We start from the raw sequence: 18,413 nt of genomic DNA on the forward strand, positions 1-18,413 counted from the left end.
ACACAGGGGTCCCCTGGCTGATAAAGTGACCTCAGGGGCAATGGGAGGTCAGCACTACTATTCCCTTGACTCCAGACCAACAAAGCATGCTGCTCTTTTCCCAACTTGTCTACCTGCCTGGGAAACCAGGACATGATGATCAGGGAGGCAGGAGATCCTGCTGTGCTCGGCACTTGCAGGGGCTCGGTAAACACTTCAGTGAATCAGGAAACAAAGCTGCCGGGAGAAAGCTGTGTGCGGGGCGGCCTGGGGCAGCCAGTGCTATGGCTCTAAGCAACTCTTGGCTGCTCCACAGACCAGCTCCAGAGCACTCCTGTACCTCCCACACCTCCAAATGTCACCTTCTGACTGGAGCTGTACTGTGAAGCTGGGGAGACCTCCTGACACAGGTGGGTGTCCCTGGGCAAGTCCTAAGGCCTGACCCAGGGCTACCTGCAGTGCCTGAAACCGGATGCCGGGCCCGGCCAAGAAGCAGTCAAACTACTGTTGCCAATAGCGGGACACGGTTCTTGGCCCCGGAGGTGCAGGTGATAAAGCACAGTGCTTCCAAGGATAATGCATGGTGGTGCTCGTTTATTCTACACCTTGTCACAGCAAATCTTGCACACCCAGATCACAGCCAGGCTAAGCGCCACATGGCTATAAGCGGCTGGAATAAACGGAAGCTCTGCTCTGGTGCACGGCCACCTGCACAGGAAGCACATCGGCCTCACCAGCCTCCTGGGAGGCAGTGAGGCCACATTCCCATCCCTAGGCCTTAGGGATGGGAATGTCGCTCTGAAGAGTGCTCTGAAGGGCGACTCCAGTTTGGAGCTCCCAAAATCCTGGGTGCCTCTCTGAAAGTCAAGCCCTGTCCAATAAGTCATTCTGAGTCCAGGCTGTGCCAGAACCTCGAGCATCTGGAGCTGATGTCAAAGCAGCTCGGGAGCTGCAGAGGGACCTTCGGCGGGGTCACAGAGCAGCTCTGGGGGCCCCGGGGCTTCAGGGCCGACGATCCTTCCTGCGGAGTTTGTGTCCCACCTGGGATCCCCGCTGGGCAGCTCTCACCAGGCCTTTGAACTGCCCCTGCAGCTTCACCTTCTTCCTGCAGGGAAAGGAACAGAAAGGTCACATCTCCCTGAAGACAGGCCGTCCCCCTCACTGTAATGCTGAAAGGTGGCCCCCCCAGCATTAATTAGGAGGAACAGGGGGAAAGTGTGCTGCCTGGCAGTGGACCGCACGTGATCTGGACAGACCGGGCATTCCCCTGCCTGAAAGAACAGTTCAAGTCAGCAGCACACGTGTGTGCATGTTAAAAAGTCCAAATTAAAAAACTGGGAAACACCTAGCCATTAAGCTGAAGAGTTGACTGAGAATGAGGCCCTCCCCTCTTTGGAGCTCGGAGCTCCCAGCCTCGCAGCCACCATCCCAGCCAACCCTGCACCACCCAGCACGTACCTGCGGTTGAGCTTGGTTCTGTTGAGGGGGATGTAGGCGTAGGGGTCGAGCCGACCTTTCTTCTTCACATCACCCTTTGCTTTCTGCTCAGCCATAGACACAGAATCAGCCAGGAGCATAAGGTTGCCCTTCCTCCCTGCTCCTGACTTAACAGGGCCCGTGTCCTCCCCTTCACTCTGTGCCTTGGTGGCACCAAGGGCACTCATATCCCTGCAGTGGCGCCCAAAAAGGGCATGGACTTGAGATGCTAACAGATCCTCAGTGCGCCCGTCGCCGTGGCCTGAGTCTGGCCCACACCTCTGCCCTCGCCCTTTCCCAGGGGTTCTGTCTCCACCCATGGCTCTTACCTTGGCTTTGTACTCGGCCCCAGGCATAGCCTTCTTGGCCACAGGGCGGTGGATGCCAGAGCCTCCAGCTAAAAGGAGAACACAGAGGCAAATCAGGCAAAGCCAGGGCAGCATCCACCCATGAGAAGGGAATGGGTACCTTCTCTCTGCAGAGCTGCCAGGGACCAAACAAATCAAGGCTCGCAGCTGGCTCTGTCCCCTACCCAGCAAGAACAAAGACCTTCCTCGAAAAGGGACTGTCCAGTGGCTTGACAGTTTAAACCAGTGGGCTCATCAGTGGCCCTGAAGCTGCAGAGACCGACCAGAGACGTCTGAGAACACACACCTTCTCCGCTAACATAAGCCACCCCACAGTCTCCAAAGCCAAATCCGCTCTGTCTGCTCTAGAGAAAGAACATAGGCTCTGAAGTCAGACCCAAACCCAGCTCCCTGTTGAACAATGACCGGCTGAAACCTCAGCAAGTCTCTGAGTTTCTGGAGCTTTGAACCTCATCTGTAGAACAAGGCACTTCGGGCTTCAGCTCGTTCGGGCTGCACACCGACACTGACAGAGAAAGGCAGCTCTCGTCCCATTGTACAGACTTGCGAACTGCAGATACAGACACCCAGGTGCTTCCAAGGTCACCTGGCATTTCCAGTCTGGATCTGAACAAACTCATGAGTGGAATTCTACAACGATGACTCAGGAGGACTCTCTGAGATACTGAGGATAAAGCCCGCTTTTTCTTTCACAGGTGAGAAACTGGAAGCTCAGAGAGGCGGCAGGACTGGGCCAAGTCAGCCTCACAGCAGAGCACCAGCTGTCCTGCCCCTGGGGCCTGTGCCACACTGGCTGGTTCCACATCACAGCACCTCAGAGCAGAGGTGACAAACTGGGCACTGGCCTGGGAGCCCACGGAGGGAGAAGCCAGGAGGCTCTCTAGCTGGGTCAGAATGCCGGAAGACTCTAAGGACAAATCTGCTCCTGCCGCTGGGGACTTGCCACAGAAGCCCCTGTCCCTCCAGATGCACCGCAGGGGCTCTGCTGGGGGCACTCAAGGCCAGGGGCTGCCCACAGGGGAGGGGCCGGAGATGAGTAACAGAGACCTCCCCTGGCCGTGGGCAGCCATGCGGGTATCTCTAGCAGCTGCTCCGGGGAAACGAACAGCTCAGGGGACCAGAGACAAACAAGTAGGGGAACACCCTAGGCTGACACTCCCAGCTGCCACCTTCCATCCTTCCAGGCTAAGGGGGTCTCTCCAAACCCAGCCCAGCTCAGGGCTGGACAAGAGATGCAGACACCCCCCCAGAAAAAGGCGTGTGCTGCAAGCCTCACAGAAGGCCTAGGTGGGTGGGACAGAGATGGGGCTCAGGGGCTCCCAGAAGAGCTGGGGGTCCCACACATAGACCTCCTGACCCCCAGGCCCTGACACTCTCAGGCCCTACCCCAGTCCTGGGTGACATATTGGCCAATCTTTGTCAGTGCTGACTGCAACGTGGCCATGCAAACTTGTGGCTCTGCCTGCAACTCCCCTGTCTAACACGGGGGACAAGGAACACAGTATCCCAAGAGGGAAGCGTGGAGGCCTCACCTTGGTAACGAGGTGGCATCTCTAGCTCCTCATCATCAGCCTCGTTCTGATGCTTGAGCTTCTGGTGTTTCTTCTATAAAGTGGTGAGCAACATTCATTAACAAGGATATATGATCATCTCATTAATGTTCCCAGTAAGAGCAAGCAACCTGTGTTAGTAGAAAAGGTTCCCTGCCAAGCACTCCACCCTCCACTTACAGACGAGCACTCTGAGGCTCAGAGAGGGTAAGGAACTAAGATCACACAGCTAAAGAGCACAGAAGCAAGGTTCCAGCCCAGGCCCTGACTGCTTCACACAGAACTCCTGTCCCAGGGCTCCAAGTGCCCATCTGGGTATCCTAACCTAAGTTTACGCTCCTGTTCAGAGGGGACTCCTGCATCAGGGGTCTCTCAAACCCTCAGCTACACTCTGACCCTGTAACTTTGATCTTTTATGTCTGGTTTTCACCCAGGTCTCCAGACAGAATTCTGCATGGGTGCAAAGCTGTAACAAGGCAGTTCGTTGGGCCCTGGTGGGAAGACGGACATCTGGCCAGGGACAGGGCAGTGGTGAATGATATTAACAAAAGCAGTTATTTGGGGAGAAGATCACCAAATGCTATACTCATGTGCTTGACACGTCCAATCTCATCAAGCCAGCCCGATAATTCTTCAAGACCCACAGGTGACAAACTGAGTGAAAAGTCAGGCTGCAGTTGGAGCGGGGCCCCAGGACCTGCCTTTACTAATAACACTGTATCCCCTGCCTCTCCCCTGTCCCAAGGGGGATACCCAGGAAGGCTAAATGGGCTGGCCACAGTCTGAGAGGACAAAGAGGTAAGACACTGCTCCAGAGTGCCCCCAGAAGTGCTGTCTGCTGGGCGTGGGAAGGACAGTGAGGGGCTGGGCCCACATCACCCTCGCTAGTTCGGGTGGGGCAGGTGAGAGGCTGCACTCCATCCTGGGAGTTACCAAGGGGGTTAAATTCTGGGGCTCAGGAGATGGGAAGGCCAGGGTTCGAATCCCTGCTCTGCACCTAACAACCCCTGTAACCTACTTACTTTCTGCAAGCCCCCTCTGCAAACGGGGATGATAAGGGTCCCAGTCACCTGTGAGGATTAGCTGAGGTGACGCATGGGGCCCTGTGCACTCCCCAGTGGTGGCTGCCCCTGCCCCACACAGGAACATGCCCCTTGGAACACACAGGCCAGATGTTGCTTGTGCCCTCAGGGGAGAGAAAAAAGGGCTCTGCCTGTCTCCTTCAGCTGGTCACCCACTACAGTGTGCCCTGTAATACACACCATACCCTCTGGACTGTCCCCTACACACCACCGCAAGGCTCTGCCGTGGATTCAGGAAACAGGGCAGGTGGGTGTGTGTGCAGTGTGTGGGGGAGGGGAGTTACGGAAAGACAGGCAGAAGACCTGTCAGCCCAAGGCTTCGCCTTGAGGGCACAGCCGCCCACCAGAGGAAGTACTCACACTCCTGACACCCATGTCTTCCATCACGTCAGCCATCTCTTCGTCCTCCCCTGGAACCAAAAGGAAGAAAGGCCTGTGAGCATGCAGAGAGCACCCATTTGCCCAAAACCCACACACATCTCGTCCTGCCTTCTCCTGTCTCGACTGGCTGACGGGAGCTGGCAACTCCAGCCCAAGAAAACCCACGTCCTTCTGGGCAAGACAAGACCCCTGAACACCGACTACCCCTTTATCTTTCCCATCCTAGGCCCCAGGGACGACAGCCCCTCAGGGAAGTGGTGATCCCACTTCTGAGATAAACACAGCTTATTCTGAGACCCTAAGGAAACCCTGGGTTTCCTGGGGAGTCAGACACGCCCCAGCTCCACAGACATCCCGCTCTGCTTGGAGGATAGCCTCATTCTCCTACTTGAGAAACCTTTCTTTCTTTTTTTTTTTTTTTTTTTTAAAGATTTTTTTTTTATTTATTTATTTGACAGAGAGAGATCACAAGCAGGCAGAGGCAGGCAGAGAGAGGGGAGGAAGCAGGCTCCCTGCTGAGCAGAGAGCCCGATGCGGGGCTCGATCCCAGGACCCTGAGATCATGACCTGAGCCGAAGGCAGCGGCTTAACCCACTGAGCCACCCAGGCGCCCCTCTTTCTTTTTCTTTTTTTTTGCTCTCTATGAGCTGAGCGCTGTGAGGGAATGAGCCAAAGAAGTATGAACCAAGAAAATACACAGGCAACCAAAGTAAAAATTGATAAAATGGACTATCACAAAATTTTAGAACTTCAGTGTCTCAGGGGACACAACAGACTGAAAAAGCAGTCTACAGAGTGAAGGGGAGGATGTATTTTCAAATCACACAGGTGACAAAGGGTTAACGTGCACACTGTGTGAAGGCCTCCCACAATTCAACAACACAAAACGAACATCTCAATTAAAACGAGCCAAGGGTTTGCGCAAAGGGAATTCTGGCACACGCTGCAGCCTGGTGAGCCTTGCAGACACCAGGCTGGGAGAAAGACACGGGTCACAGACAGACAGTGCATCGTTCCACTTACATGAGGCACCTAGACTCCAACTCAAATTCAAATGACTACAGACAGATTCTGGAATGGGGACTGTCAGGGGCTGGGGAGGGGGCCAGGAGCAGGCAGAGGCTGTTTAACGGGCACAGAATGCCAGTTTTGTAGCTGAAAGGGGTCGTGGAGATTGGTTGTCAGACAACGTGACTGTACTACGCACCAGTCTACATGCTCAAAAATGGTTCATCGGGTAAGTTTCAGATTACCTGTACTTTCTCCTATGAAATTCTGACCAGCGGGTGTCACACAGTTAAGCAAAGTCAGTCAACAAGCAAATAACACCACAAGACAACCCGGGACGACATGCCCCATGCTGGGCGGTGCCCAGGCTTGCCAGGAGCGCTGGGGGATGAGGCTGAAGACTGACGACCATGGTCGGGCCGCAGAAAAGCACTCAGATTGGATCTTAAAGAGCGGGGAGGCAGGAGGAGAAGGGAAGGGTGTTCTCAGCACCAAGGACATCTGGGCAAGAAGGGAGCAAGGAGACTGGAACCTGAGAGCGGTGAGAGGCGGCAGCGGCAGGACCGGATCAGGAACCAGGGTGGTCACCCTTCCACCAAACGCAGACATGGCTGTTCTGGCTACCCACTTTATCTATAACCATCTGAAGTAGGTACTGGTATGATGCTCATTTTGGGATAAGGATATTAAAGCACAGAGAAGTTAGTGATTGTCCCCGGTCACACAGCAGGTAAGCCGGATGTAGGGGCTGCCATGAGAACGCTGGTTCGGAGGCTGCAGTGAATCAAGCACCCAGGGATCAGGACAGTGGGAACAAAAAAAAAGAAGGCAGATAAATGTCTGAAGACAGGCTTTCTGATCCAACGGATGACACGGGGGAGGGGGAGCAGGAAAGACTCCACAGGACAGAGACTTCTCACTGGGGCCGCTTCCAGACAGCAGGAGACTGTGCAGTAAGGAAGGAGGCAGGTTCCAAGCCTGGATCCTCTACCTCTAAATGAGCTTCCGGATCTCAGCCAAATTCACATTTTTAAAAAAAAGGAGAAAAGGAAAAAAATGGGAGAAGAGGGGAAGGAAAGCAGCAGAACAAAATAAATAGAGGCCAAAACAGTGCGTCACGCATGCTTAAGAGGATGTACAGTGTTTTGAAAGTTCTGCCTGGATGATGTATGTATTGTATAAACGACTAGCTTGCAACAGAAAGATTTCTTAATGTGGTCAAAATAGTTTGAGAAACTCAAAGTTTGAGGAAGTTGCCTTAGCTCCAAGCTCCTTATCTCTGCTGTTACCTACACTCCCCCAGCAAGTGGGTGCTGAACGAGTGAGCGAATGAACAGGCAGGGAATGAATGAACAAGAGAGTGCAGCCCTGCCCAGGCCAGCACTGTGTCCCTGGAATGGACGACAGTCCCACCTTTCGTGCCTTCCTCCTCCTCCGTCCTGGCCGTGGCAGCATCGTCCTCGTCCTCCTCCCGGATGATGAGGCGGCCATCAGCGCTCACCTTGAAGCCGTGGTCCTTCTTTTTGGCCCGGCCAGGCCCAGGCTGTGTGGCTGGCGTGGCAGAGTTGGACAGTGAAGAGGTGGCAGGTCAGTCCTAAGCTACCCACAGCCCCCTCCAAACCAACGACACAGGTGCCTGCAGCACACGGTGTGTGCCTGTGGTGGAGAGGGGTGCCCACCGGCCTCTGGGGATGTCACCCCTGGCCCCTGAATAGGGCACCAAGGTGAGCCTCTTTTCTGGACTCATGTGCCAGTCACTTCTTGCTTACCGAGGACTCGCTGGGCCACCTTAGGGTCCAGGAAGTTGAGGGGCTCATCCCCACCACCCTCCTTCAGCCACGCCCGGCTCCTCTGTCGGGCCAGCCTCCGGCGCTCCTTGGCCTGGCTCCTTTCCTCTTCTTCCTCCTCCTCCTCCTCTGAGTCAGCCAGAATCTCCTCGATGCTAAGGACAGAGAAGTGGCAAGTCAGGGTGTTCCCAAGAGAGGCGGGGGCAGCTGAGCATGGGCTGGGCAGGCTGTGGGCTAAGAAAGACCTGGTCCGCAGGACCCCATTATGGGTCTTACCTGTCGCCTTTGCCCTGGGCAGACTCCTCTTCCTCCTCCTGCTCCTCTTCCTCAGCAGCCTGGCTCAGAGCACGGTGCCTCTTGGCGCGGGCCTCTGCCTTCCGAATGTTCACCAGGACCTTGTGGTACTCCTCAGGCAGCAGCCCCTTCACCAGTTCAAACCTGCGGGGCAATGAGAGGCTGGCAAGGCGCACGGGCCACAGAGCGCTCTTTGGAAGTAGAAGGGCTCCGCCAGAGCCCTGCTGGCCACAGGGGCGGGACTCAGACCCAAGCCCTCCCGCCCAGTCCGCTCTCTGCAGGCTCCCTGCGGGGACTGGAAGCCCCTCATCTCTTCCCTGGCCCTCCCTGTGGGTCCCGCACACAGACCCAAACTTGCGGATGAACTTGATGAACAGGTTCCGAAGCTTCATGCGGAAGTGCCGCCGCATGTCGTCTGAAAGCTTCCCAATGGCCTCCATCTGCCGGGCAGAGGAGCGAGGGTCAGGGGCACCCTCCACCCTGTCTGCCCTCTCACTGCGGTGCAGACCAGGCACACAGCAAAGGGGTGAGGGTCGCAGCAACCCCATTCCTGGCCCACCCCTTGATCCAACTGCATTTCCACAACCTGGCGGCCATCCACCTTCACCCTAAGCCTCCTCTGTGACAATCCAGGACTACCCTTCCGAGATTATAGCTTCCGAGTCTTCCAAATAGTCTGGCATCTCTCCTTTATTACCTCACTGAATCCTTAGAACCCCATGAGGCAGATCGATCATGACCCCAGTTTACAGATGAGGAAATGGAGGCACAGAGAGTTAAGTGGCTGCTCCACGGCCAGGGACAGCAGTCAGCCCAGGCATCTCTGATGCCATGGCCCACACTGGGCCCCAACACTGCCAGGCTTCTCCAGATCCCACACAACCCTTCTACCATCCTGCATTCATCTCGTGGGGACAATTCACACACCTTCGTCGGGCTTGGCTGGAACCCACGAATGGGTGGCAGATCTCTGCAGTGTCCCCAAACAGAGCTGGGGACACAGAGCCCCAATGACCCTTTGAAAGGCTTTTATAAACCGTCAGCACCCCATGACAGATCACTGCTCTTGCCCTTCTCATCTCTGGTCCCCAGTAAGGCAGCAGGCTCAGGAGAGCAGGGGCAGGCTACCTTGACCCCCACCTCCCCTTTCTTTCCTTTACCCAAGGCCAGATACAAAGAAGAGAGGCAAGAGAGACCTGGAGGTGCGACTCCACCCAGCTGGAAGGGAAACACCGAGGCGGAAGACATAGGGGCCAGAGAGACCCAGCCGGTGGCACACCCTGGGCCTAGCTGAGGGGCTGGAACCCAATCCCGGGGGGCTCTGCAGGACCTTCTGCAGTCAGCCAGACTGTCCAGAGGAGCTTCCTTGAACCCAGAAGGTCAGAACGCAAACACAAAAAAGAGAAAACAAGATAATGGGCCCCATGTTGGGGAGACCCATGAGGGTCAGTTCTGAGCTTTGCATTCTGGTCCCAGGGCCACTCTCATTAGCAATGTGATCTGGGGAAATCTCTGGCCTCAGTCTCTCCATCTGTAAGACAAAGGGTGGCCATGCCTACTGATTTGCACCTGCAGAGCCCTTGTTTCTATGAAGGGGGAGGGGGTGGGCCATAGGAGGCAGCCCGGCACCATGCACCTCCTTCACTCCCACCGGGTATGCGTTACCCTACTGGTCCTTTCCAGGGCTCCTGCATGACCTGTTCCATGAGATGGTTCATAGCTAAACACATGTCTGGAACTTGCTGGCCTCAAGGCTTGCTGGGTCCGTGCCAGCAGGCCAGAGGCCAGGCTGCCACCCACTGAGGGGAAGGGGGCGCTTACCACCAGCGGCACATGTTTGGCCAGGCACGCCACATCCATGACCGCTACTGCCACCTTGATGAAGCCCAGTGCTGACTTGACCACATCACGGGTGCGGGAAGCCAAGAGCAAGCACACGTTCTCCAGCAGCTGCTCGATTGTGCTGGTCCCCATGAGACCTGGCGGGGCGGCGGGGGTGGGGGTTCCAGAGGGCCACCGTCAGAGATGCCCAGGAACCCATCCAGACCCAAGATCCCTGTCAGGTCACATGAGTTGGAACTAACATTTGGGGGACTTCTGTGTACCCGGTACGGTCCTAGTCACTCCGCATAGAGTACAGACAATCTGTGATCAAGTCGTGTTTTTCTCTCCCATGTTAGAGATAAGAAATTGAGGTCCTACGAGGTCCATAAACTTGCTCAAGGTCTCCCATGGTTGGTAAGAGGCAGAACCGGGACTAACACCTGGGCAGGGGCCTGACCGCCTTTGATCCCCTCTGACAGTGGGACACAGGGTAACTGCAGGTACACAGGAAAGATGACACAGGCAGCAGCAGGGACAAGAGGCAGCTAGGCCTGGTTTTGGTTCCTTCTCCTCCCTCGAAGAAGGAAGGTGATAGCTACCTTATTCTGATAATGACCTTGCCCTGACCTTCTGGGCATTTTCCTATCCTGAGGGCTCCCCAGGCTTTCAAGGAAGCAGCATTCACCTTTAAACTCAAACAGGAGGTGGGTCAGGGCCAGGATGCTGCAGCTGACCATGGTCACAGCGCCCACGAGGCCAGGGTAGATCAGGACGAGGTAGCGCTGCAGGGCTTCTGGGAGGGCAAGACAAGGGCAGTCACACAAAGGCAGAGCCACTCCACATGCTGCACCTTGGGCCCCCCAGGGAATGGGACTCCACCCAGAGAGGAGCAGCCTGCCTGCTCCAGAGCCAGGTGGCTCTTCCCACCTTTTGTCTTTAGCTAGTGGTTTGGAGGGGTACCTCCCCGAGACTTGCGAGCGGAGCGTGTACCCCAGCCCCTCACCTTCTTGGTTTGGGCCAAACCGAAGGAAAGCATGGCCCATCTCCAGCAGCAGGGCAAAAGCGTTCTTCCGAGCCCCCACCGACACCTCCTTGGTGCACAAGATCACCTGCCCAGACAATCCTTTAAACATAAGCTCCGGAGCTGCTAGCGAAGGGACCAGGTGGTGGCCTGAGGCAGAAGGGGGCAGCAGGGGTGCCGACGCTCCCAAGCAGAGAACTGAGGCACCCCTCACCTCCGTATTGCTCTCTCCCAATCCTGACAGGTTGTCAGAAGCCACACTCCAAGGAGCCCCTCAGAACACACGTACACCCCCGCCCGCACCCCTCACCTCCGGGACGAGGGCAGTGATGAACTCCTCGTGTTCAGCAGACAGCTTCTTCACGATATGTATGAGGCACTTCAAACGGGGCTGCAGGGAAGGGCGAGGAGAGTTAGGACGTCTCAATGCCACCTATGCCCCTCAAGTCCCCTGTCTCTAGGATGCTTCTCCCCCAGTGTCGCCCCTCCTCCCATGGGCAGAGCATGGGTGCCTCGGAAGCCTCACCCTCTTGGCAGGTGAGGAGGTGCCCCGCAGCGAGTCCAGCAGGGTCGCCTTCAGGTCGTCCAGGTGGCTCTGCACGAAGCGGGCCCCAGGGCCCTGGGAACTGGCGCACACCTCCTCCAGCACCCGGTAGGCCTTCTTCTGTACTCCGTGGGCCTTGCTCTGGGCAGGGACATGGTGGTCAGGGATAGGTGAGGGAGGGGACTCTGGGGTCCCCCATCCATCCATCCACCCCCACCTGCACTGTTCAAGGACAGTCACAGTACAGCCACCATTAACTGTGACCAGCACTGGGGGGATTCGGGACCGCGGCCTGCCTCTGGAGGGCTGGCAGAACGGGGGAGGCTAACTCTATGCCAGGCAGGGGGGGATGCTGCAGGGGGAGAAGGCCCGCCAGCCTCCACTCCACTCACAAGTCTCACCGTGATGCTCATCCAGCAGCAGGACCCTGCAGTGCCTCGCCTGCACTGAGGCCTGTGTGCCTGCTCCCCTTTCTGGCTGGAGCACTCCGCTCTCCCCTTCTTTGCCTAACTCTTTGGCATCACAAAGGAGCTCTGTTACTCCCATTAAAACAACTCTCCAGAAGTTAGGTGGCCCTGCCCTGGCCTTCTGTGCCCACCCAAATGGTTGTCCAGACAAGAAGACAGGTCCCAGCTTTCCAAGGAGGCCCCTCTTCCCCCAGGGGTGGTCCTGTGGGAGTCCAGCCCAGGTAGGCTCACCTCCAGGTAGGGCCGGATGGTGGAGTACAGCTTGCCGATGGCAGCTTCATCCGCATGGGGAGCCAAGGCCACAACCAGATCCAACACAGACAATCTGCTCAGGGCAGAAGACCAAGGACGGGCTTAGGGTGGGCTGGAGAAGGGCACAGACTATCAGTGCCTTTTATCTACTGGGTACAGAAGTGGGAGAAGTCAGGGTGAGGAGGACCAGGGGCCCGAGAGGAGCCTGGAAACAACAATCACAGCTCGCAGCCAGTTTAGCCATAAGAAACTAGCTGTGGTTCCAAGGTCTTCATGTGCATTTAAGCCTTCAGTCCTCACAACAACCCTGGTGCAGGTCTATTATCAAGCCCATTTTCACAGATAAGGACAAAGAGCACACAGAGCAGGTAAGTAACCTGTCCAAGGTCACAGAGCTTGTCATTAGTGGATCTGGGATTTGAACCTGGGCCGTGTATTGCCAGGGTCCGCATCCTTCCCCAACAGGCTGTAATGCTTCTCTGAGAAGGAGAAGCCAATCAGGCTTCATCATTGAGCTGGGACATTCAGTATCTCAAAAGCTTCCCAAATAAGAGCAGAGAGAAGCCACAGGGCTTCTGCTCGACACAAGCTCTAGCCACCTGGGCTGTCCCAGCTCAAGTGGAGCATTTTACCTGGTGAAGTCAGAGCTAGCAGAGTCCAGCACCTTCTCGCTGGCCTTTTCCAGGAAGCTGTTCACTAACTGGCAGCCACAAAGGGATGAAAAAGAGGGGGTTGTTGAAGAGAGAAACACAGAGAACTGCACCCCTCCCCACATCTCACCCCACACAGCCTCGACCCAGGTGTCGCTGGTATCCAGTGCCCTGTCCCCCAGGTGGTAGAGCCCAGGCAAACCCTGGTAGGTGGGCCCTTTCTCACACACCCAACCCAACAGTCACCCAGTCACCCACCTGACTGTTCCTCCCTCCCCTCCACCAGCATGCTCACCTGAGGGTCTGTAATGGTCAGGTAAGTTTTGACCGTTTCCAGCACAGCCCGGCGGGGGGCTGGGGTGTCCCCGGCTGCAACAGGTTGCCCGTATAGGTTGAAGAGGATTGGCAGAAAGTTCTTGGCAAAACGGCTCACCTCCACACGGTCAGCCTCTGGCAGGAGGACCAGAGTTTGTGTAAGAGGGGCAGGAGTCAGCCCCGCCTCACAGGCTGTTAGGGCTGCAGCCCAGAGGCAACCTTTTGGAGGACTCATGACAGGACCTGGAGCCCACAGATTTGGGGCTTCTCTGGGACAAGAGGTGCCCCCATACTCTACACTCCTCCGTGGCTCTGTCCTATGGGTCACCCAAGAGCCGGACACATGATAAAGCCCTTACACCGACTGGATAACACCCAGCAGCTGTCAGCACAGTGGGAGTAAAGAGGAAAGGGGCAGCTTTCAGTGTCCTACTAACTCCTTGGGTCTCTAGCAAAAGCCCCAGGTCCTTGCAAAGGCTCAGCTATGGCTCTGGCAGTGAGGCACAGCAGGCCAGGAGACCCGGGCCACTGCCACTGCTCCCCTCCCCACCCCGAGCCTTAGGGCCCATACATACCCGCCTCACAGCCCTTTGTGACGAGCGTGCGCAGGGCTTGGCACACAGTGACCCTCAGGTCTGGGCGCTCACTGATGGCCGTGCCCAGTGTCCGCGCCAGCCCTTTGAAGGAGGCGGCCACGTCCGTGGGCTTCGTGCAGAACCCAGGCAGGAGGGTCCAGATCTGGGGGGTTGGGAGGGATGGTCAAGGACAGTGACGTCCCGCCACTCAGGCCCCCGCACCATCCAACTCATGTCCCCCCAGCTGATCCCTTACCTGCCACTGGAGCGTATCGTAGATCTTGGACTCCACTGTCCTGCCCGCCTGGGCCAGATCCGTTGCTGCGTGTGACACAAGGAGAGAGTGGGACCCTGGGCACCCTTCATGCCAGGAGCCTCATTTTTACCAAACCAAAAGCCCAGTAATGAGAACAGGAATGTGGGTGATTCCTCTCTCTCCACAGACTGAAACATGATACTTGCTCATTCAAAAAAAATTTAAAAGATCTACATAAAACAGGCAGTGGGTGTCTCCTCATCATCTTATCCTTCCAGGGATAGCTACGACCTCTACTGACTCCTTCACGTTTCTTTAAAAATATAAACAGTCCTGTACGACGCACATACTGTTCCGAAACCTGGTTTTACTTGACGGTAAGGTTTCTCAGTGGGAGGCTGTCTGCTGGGCACATCCGTGACGGCTGCACTTCCCGCTCACACGGCAGCTTTCACCCAGAGTCTACTGAGCAGCAGACCCGGAGGAGCTGCATCAACTGCCCACAGTCACCCTGCTGCGGTGCGGCTCTGCTGAGATCTGAATCTGACCTGCTCAACTCACTATCTCCTAAATATGCCTGTTCCCATGTGAGGTCTTCCTCTCTTCACAAAGACCACACCGTGGCCCACGGTGGGACTTATCGTAACTAAGTTCACCAGAACCCCCCTGAGGAACGTGGAGGTCGTGTCAGATTTTTATGAGGAACGGCTCTGCATATATACAAACTGGTGTGTTCTTGTTTAATTACCTCAGTAGGACAGGAGGCCACTGTTGGCCTGCCACAGGGCAGGGTCCTGTGAGGGGGAGCTGCCTGGCTGTGCCTCTAAGGGAGGAGGAGGGCCCTCAAGCACTGGCTGGCCACCTGCCTGGCAGAGGGACGCTGCCCAGTGTCCTAGGAGCCCTTCCTGACCCCTTCCAGCCAAGGCTCCAGGACTAAGGTGGGGCCCATACCTTTGTTCTTCAGGGTGGTAGCCAGGGGTAAGAAATAGGTGGTGAAGAAACCGAGCCGTGTTTCCCGGACGTGGTCCCGGATGACAGGCAGCAGCCAGCTCCGTGGGAAATCCAGAGTCTCCCTGGGAGGAGGCAGGGAAGGCCCAGTGAGGGCAGCAGACCCAGCAGCCACGGCCCACCAAGCCGAGGAGCTTGAACCCTGCTGTGGCCTTTCCCGCTGACCCCCACGTGACACACAGAGACCTCACCCCAAAAAAGTGAACATCCTACTGAAGGAGAACAAGCAGCCGACTGCCCTGGGGCTCGTAAGGAAGCCAGCCAGAACCACACTTACTCAGAGCCGTCAATTTCCAAAGGCACCGCCTCTAAAACCACCTCGGGTCCCATGCTGGCCACCGCTGCCCCCACGGCCTGATCCAGAGCCGCCGTGTGAGGGAAGTGCGGGGAGAGACGCAGGTCACACAGGGACTGGAGGCACTGGAGCAAAAAGACATGAGAGGATACACCAAGGCCTGCTCACAGAGCAGGAGCCCACGGCTGAGTCAGGGCCAAATTCTCAAAGAGGATGAGAGGGGCACCTGGGTGGCTCAGTGGGTTAAAGCCTCTGCCTTCGGCTCAGTCATGATCTCAGGGTCCTGGGATCGAGCCCCCCATCGGGCTCTCTGCTCAGCAGGGAGTCTACTTCCCTTCCTCTCTCTCTCTGCCTGCCTCTCTGCCTACTTATGATCTCTGTCAAATAAATTAACAAAATCTTTGAAAAAAAAAAAAAAAGAAGAGGATGAGAGCTCAGGAACACGGGCCCATGTTAAGCTCTAGGTCAGAGATCACAAACCAATAACCACATTTAAGCTGTTTAAGAGTCTCACCTCTCCCCAATGCCCCAAGAATTTAAAAGATTCTGTATTTATTAGTAACACGTAAAAATCAGAGTTCACATACAAACATACATTTCCAGTTTGTCTTGAAAAAATGGGAAACACTGGCCAAGGGAAAAGACACACCCACGTGTGACAATTAGCAAATTACCAGATCCTGAGGAGTGGATGTCCCTCAAGACAAGGCTGTGACCTCTGGCCCACCACAGCCCCACAGAAGCCACCAGGGCTTTGCCTGTAGGGAGCCAAGTTCATCAATCTAACCTATTAGGGACCAGGCTTCTTGAGGAAGTCCTTGCTGTCCCAGAGTGGCTCCTTTCTTCCAACCAGCAATGGTGAGAGTCAGTGAAAGCTCCAAGAGGCCAGGAGCTGATAAGCGGTCTGGGGCCTGCCTCCCTAGCTGGGGAGGATCCCAGACCCCCCCCACTTTTTAAAAGATTTTTTATTTATATATTTGACAGAGAGAGAGAGAGAGAGAGAGGAAACACAAGCAGGGGGAGTGGAAAAGGGAGAAGCAGGCTTCCTGCTGAGCAGGGAGCCTGATGCAGGGCTTGATCCCAGGACCCTGGGATCATGACCCAAGCCAAAGGCTGACGCTTAACAACCGAGCCACCCAGGTGCCCCAAGGGATCCCTGATTCTTACATAGTTTACTCTGGGCTGCAGTAATCTGTCTGGGACCTAAGGCTGCTTAAAACACCATAATCCCTTATTATAGGAAGTTCAGAGAATTAAAAACAGAAGATAGGAGTAGGGGTGAGGGAGAGTCACGATGGTTCCCTGTTCAAAGCCATCAACCTCAGCCAGGACTAGCGAGCAGTTACTGGCCAAGGGGCCAGGGGAGGTCCCATCCCTCTTTTTGTTTCTCACGTGTTGGCTCAGACACTTTCCTGGAGACACTGTGCTGGGCACCTGCTGTGAGTGCCATCAGGGATATAACAGGGGGTAAAGTGCACAAGTAGCAGACACATGACCACTCTAGGAGCCCACAGTCCGACAGCCCAATCACCACCTCCTGCCTTGGCCCTGGCAGCTCCCCAGCTCACCTTCTTCATCACAGGATGGGCCTGCCTCCCGCAGGCCTGGAAGAAGACACACAGCAGCTGTAACACGGAGCTCCACGCTGCGTGGAATTTGTATGTCAGGCCTTCCTCCACGGCCCTGCCAGGGGAACAGTCAGAGTCAAGTTCCTGCTCACCTGGGCCTCAATCAGGAAGTCAATGGCTGGCCCATGAGCTTCAGACCACCAGCTGGCCAGTAAGCGTGGAGCCCCGGGAAAGGCCAAGGGGGAGAACTAGCAATTACAATGCAGCCCCTGTGCTGAGTTTCATCTGAAATCCTACTGCCTAAAGAAAACTCTGAGGTGGGGCGCCTGGGTGGCTCAGTGGGTTAAGCCGCTGCCTTCGGCTCAGGTCATGATCTCAGGGTCCTGGGATCGAGTCCCGCATCGGGCTCTCTGCTCAGCGGGGAGCCTGCTTCCTCCTCTCTCTCTCTCTCTGCCTGCCTCTCCATCTACTTGTGATTTCTCTCTGTCAAATAAATAAATAAAATCTTTAAAAAAAAAAAAAAAAAAAAAAAAAAAGAAAACTCTGAGGTATGTGGTTTCTTCCACCTTCAGATTGGGAAACTGAGGCTCAGAGAGAGGAAATAACCTGCCAGGGTCACTCTGCCAGTGGCCACCCTGGGCCTCCAAAGCCCATGCTGTCCCTGTCTCATGCTCTCCTGGTCCGACCCAGGATGGGCTGCCACGGTAGAACAGGTGGTCTGGGTCGAGGGGAGAGTGGCACGAGGCTGGCTCTGCCTCCCAGCCTCCTGCACATCCGAGGCAAGAACGGCCAACAGGGATCAGAGTCGGGAAACAGGAGAGCTGGAGGTGCGGGTGGCTCTGAGTTATCCTGAAACTCCATCACAGATGCATCCAGAGGCAACAGGCCCGTTTCCTCACAAGGAGCAGGACCCAAAGCACCACAGCCTAGAGGTGAGCACACAGACCCGGGGCAGACACCAGGGATCCTCACTCCTTCCCCAGGGCCCTTCCAATGTCTACAGTGCTTGGAGGCCCCTCACCAGCTACAGAAAGGACGAGATGGTCAGTGGCCACGTCTGGGAATGGCTCCTCTTGCAGGCGTGGAGGGCAGCACAGCACGTGAACAAGAGTGGGCTCTGCTGTCAGGCGGCCCCCTCCTAGTTGGGTGACCTCAGCCTGTCTGTCTGTAAAGTGGGGGTCAGTACATATCTCCTAGAACCACGAAAACCACTAGTGGCTTTTATTCGCTGAGTGCTTAGCTGCGTGCCAGATACAGTTCTGAGAACTTTACACATACACACACATTGAACCCTCACATCTGTCAGTAACCTTCGAATGATGAGGACCCTGAGGTATTTAGACGTGGAGGACACGGGGGAACTTGCCCCAAATGACCAGCTCAGAATCCATACTCATGAGCACATGATGGCACCTGGAACGTGGCCAGTGCTCCATCAGCATCAGCTGTTCTGGCACTGCGCACGTGCCCCCAGTAAGTGACAAGTGGAACACCTGTCACTACAAGGAACTTTCTAGAAGGTACACCTATTCCTTCCTAACACAGATGCTGTGTTCTCACCTGAACATCTTGAAGACATGCTGGGCAGGGCCAGAGGCTGAAGAGGTCACGGAGCCAATGCTGGCCATGTGGGGAGCGACACATTCCTTCAGGATCTCCTGCAAAAAGAAGCCCCAGCTGTCTGGGCCTAAAGCAGCCTCCCAGCACCACTCA

General features: G+C 55.9%; 1 protein-coding gene across 1 annotated transcript in view; it reads right to left on the bottom strand.

Moving 5' to 3' along the window:
• Window positions 1–553: 553 nt before the first annotated feature.
• RRP12 (ribosomal RNA processing 12 homolog) overlaps window positions 554–18,413 on the bottom strand; it is a 30,241-nt gene continuing 12,381 nt past the window's right edge. Inside the window, exons 12-34 of the mRNA XM_059398260.1 lie at window positions 18,261–18,358; window positions 16,701–16,815; window positions 15,115–15,257; window positions 14,781–14,902; window positions 13,830–13,894; window positions 13,574–13,736; window positions 12,979–13,133; window positions 12,666–12,733; window positions 12,013–12,106; window positions 11,297–11,455; window positions 11,081–11,161; window positions 10,753–10,858; window positions 10,435–10,542; window positions 9,747–9,904; window positions 8,274–8,365; window positions 7,908–8,069; window positions 7,614–7,786; window positions 7,258–7,395; window positions 4,816–4,865; window positions 3,356–3,428; window positions 1,785–1,852; window positions 1,438–1,520; window positions 554–1,084 (exon numbers count right to left, since the gene is read on the bottom strand). Of these exons, the coding sequence (XP_059254243.1) occupies window positions 982–1,084; window positions 1,438–1,520; window positions 1,785–1,852; window positions 3,356–3,428; window positions 4,816–4,865; window positions 7,258–7,395; window positions 7,614–7,786; window positions 7,908–8,069; window positions 8,274–8,365; window positions 9,747–9,904; window positions 10,435–10,542; window positions 10,753–10,858; window positions 11,081–11,161; window positions 11,297–11,455; window positions 12,013–12,106; window positions 12,666–12,733; window positions 12,979–13,133; window positions 13,574–13,736; window positions 13,830–13,894; window positions 14,781–14,902; window positions 15,115–15,257; window positions 16,701–16,815; window positions 18,261–18,358 (2,577 nt within the window). The 3' untranslated portion in view covers window positions 554–981. The remainder of the gene's footprint in view (window positions 1,085–1,437; window positions 1,521–1,784; window positions 1,853–3,355; window positions 3,429–4,815; window positions 4,866–7,257; window positions 7,396–7,613; window positions 7,787–7,907; window positions 8,070–8,273; window positions 8,366–9,746; window positions 9,905–10,434; window positions 10,543–10,752; window positions 10,859–11,080; window positions 11,162–11,296; window positions 11,456–12,012; window positions 12,107–12,665; window positions 12,734–12,978; window positions 13,134–13,573; window positions 13,737–13,829; window positions 13,895–14,780; window positions 14,903–15,114; window positions 15,258–16,700; window positions 16,816–18,260; window positions 18,359–18,413) is intronic.

The sequence above is a fragment of the Mustela nigripes genome, chromosome 4, assembly GCF_022355385.1.
Source record: "Mustela nigripes isolate SB6536 chromosome 4, MUSNIG.SB6536, whole genome shotgun sequence".
Taxonomy (NCBI): Eukaryota; Metazoa; Chordata; class Mammalia; order Carnivora; family Mustelidae; genus Mustela; species Mustela nigripes.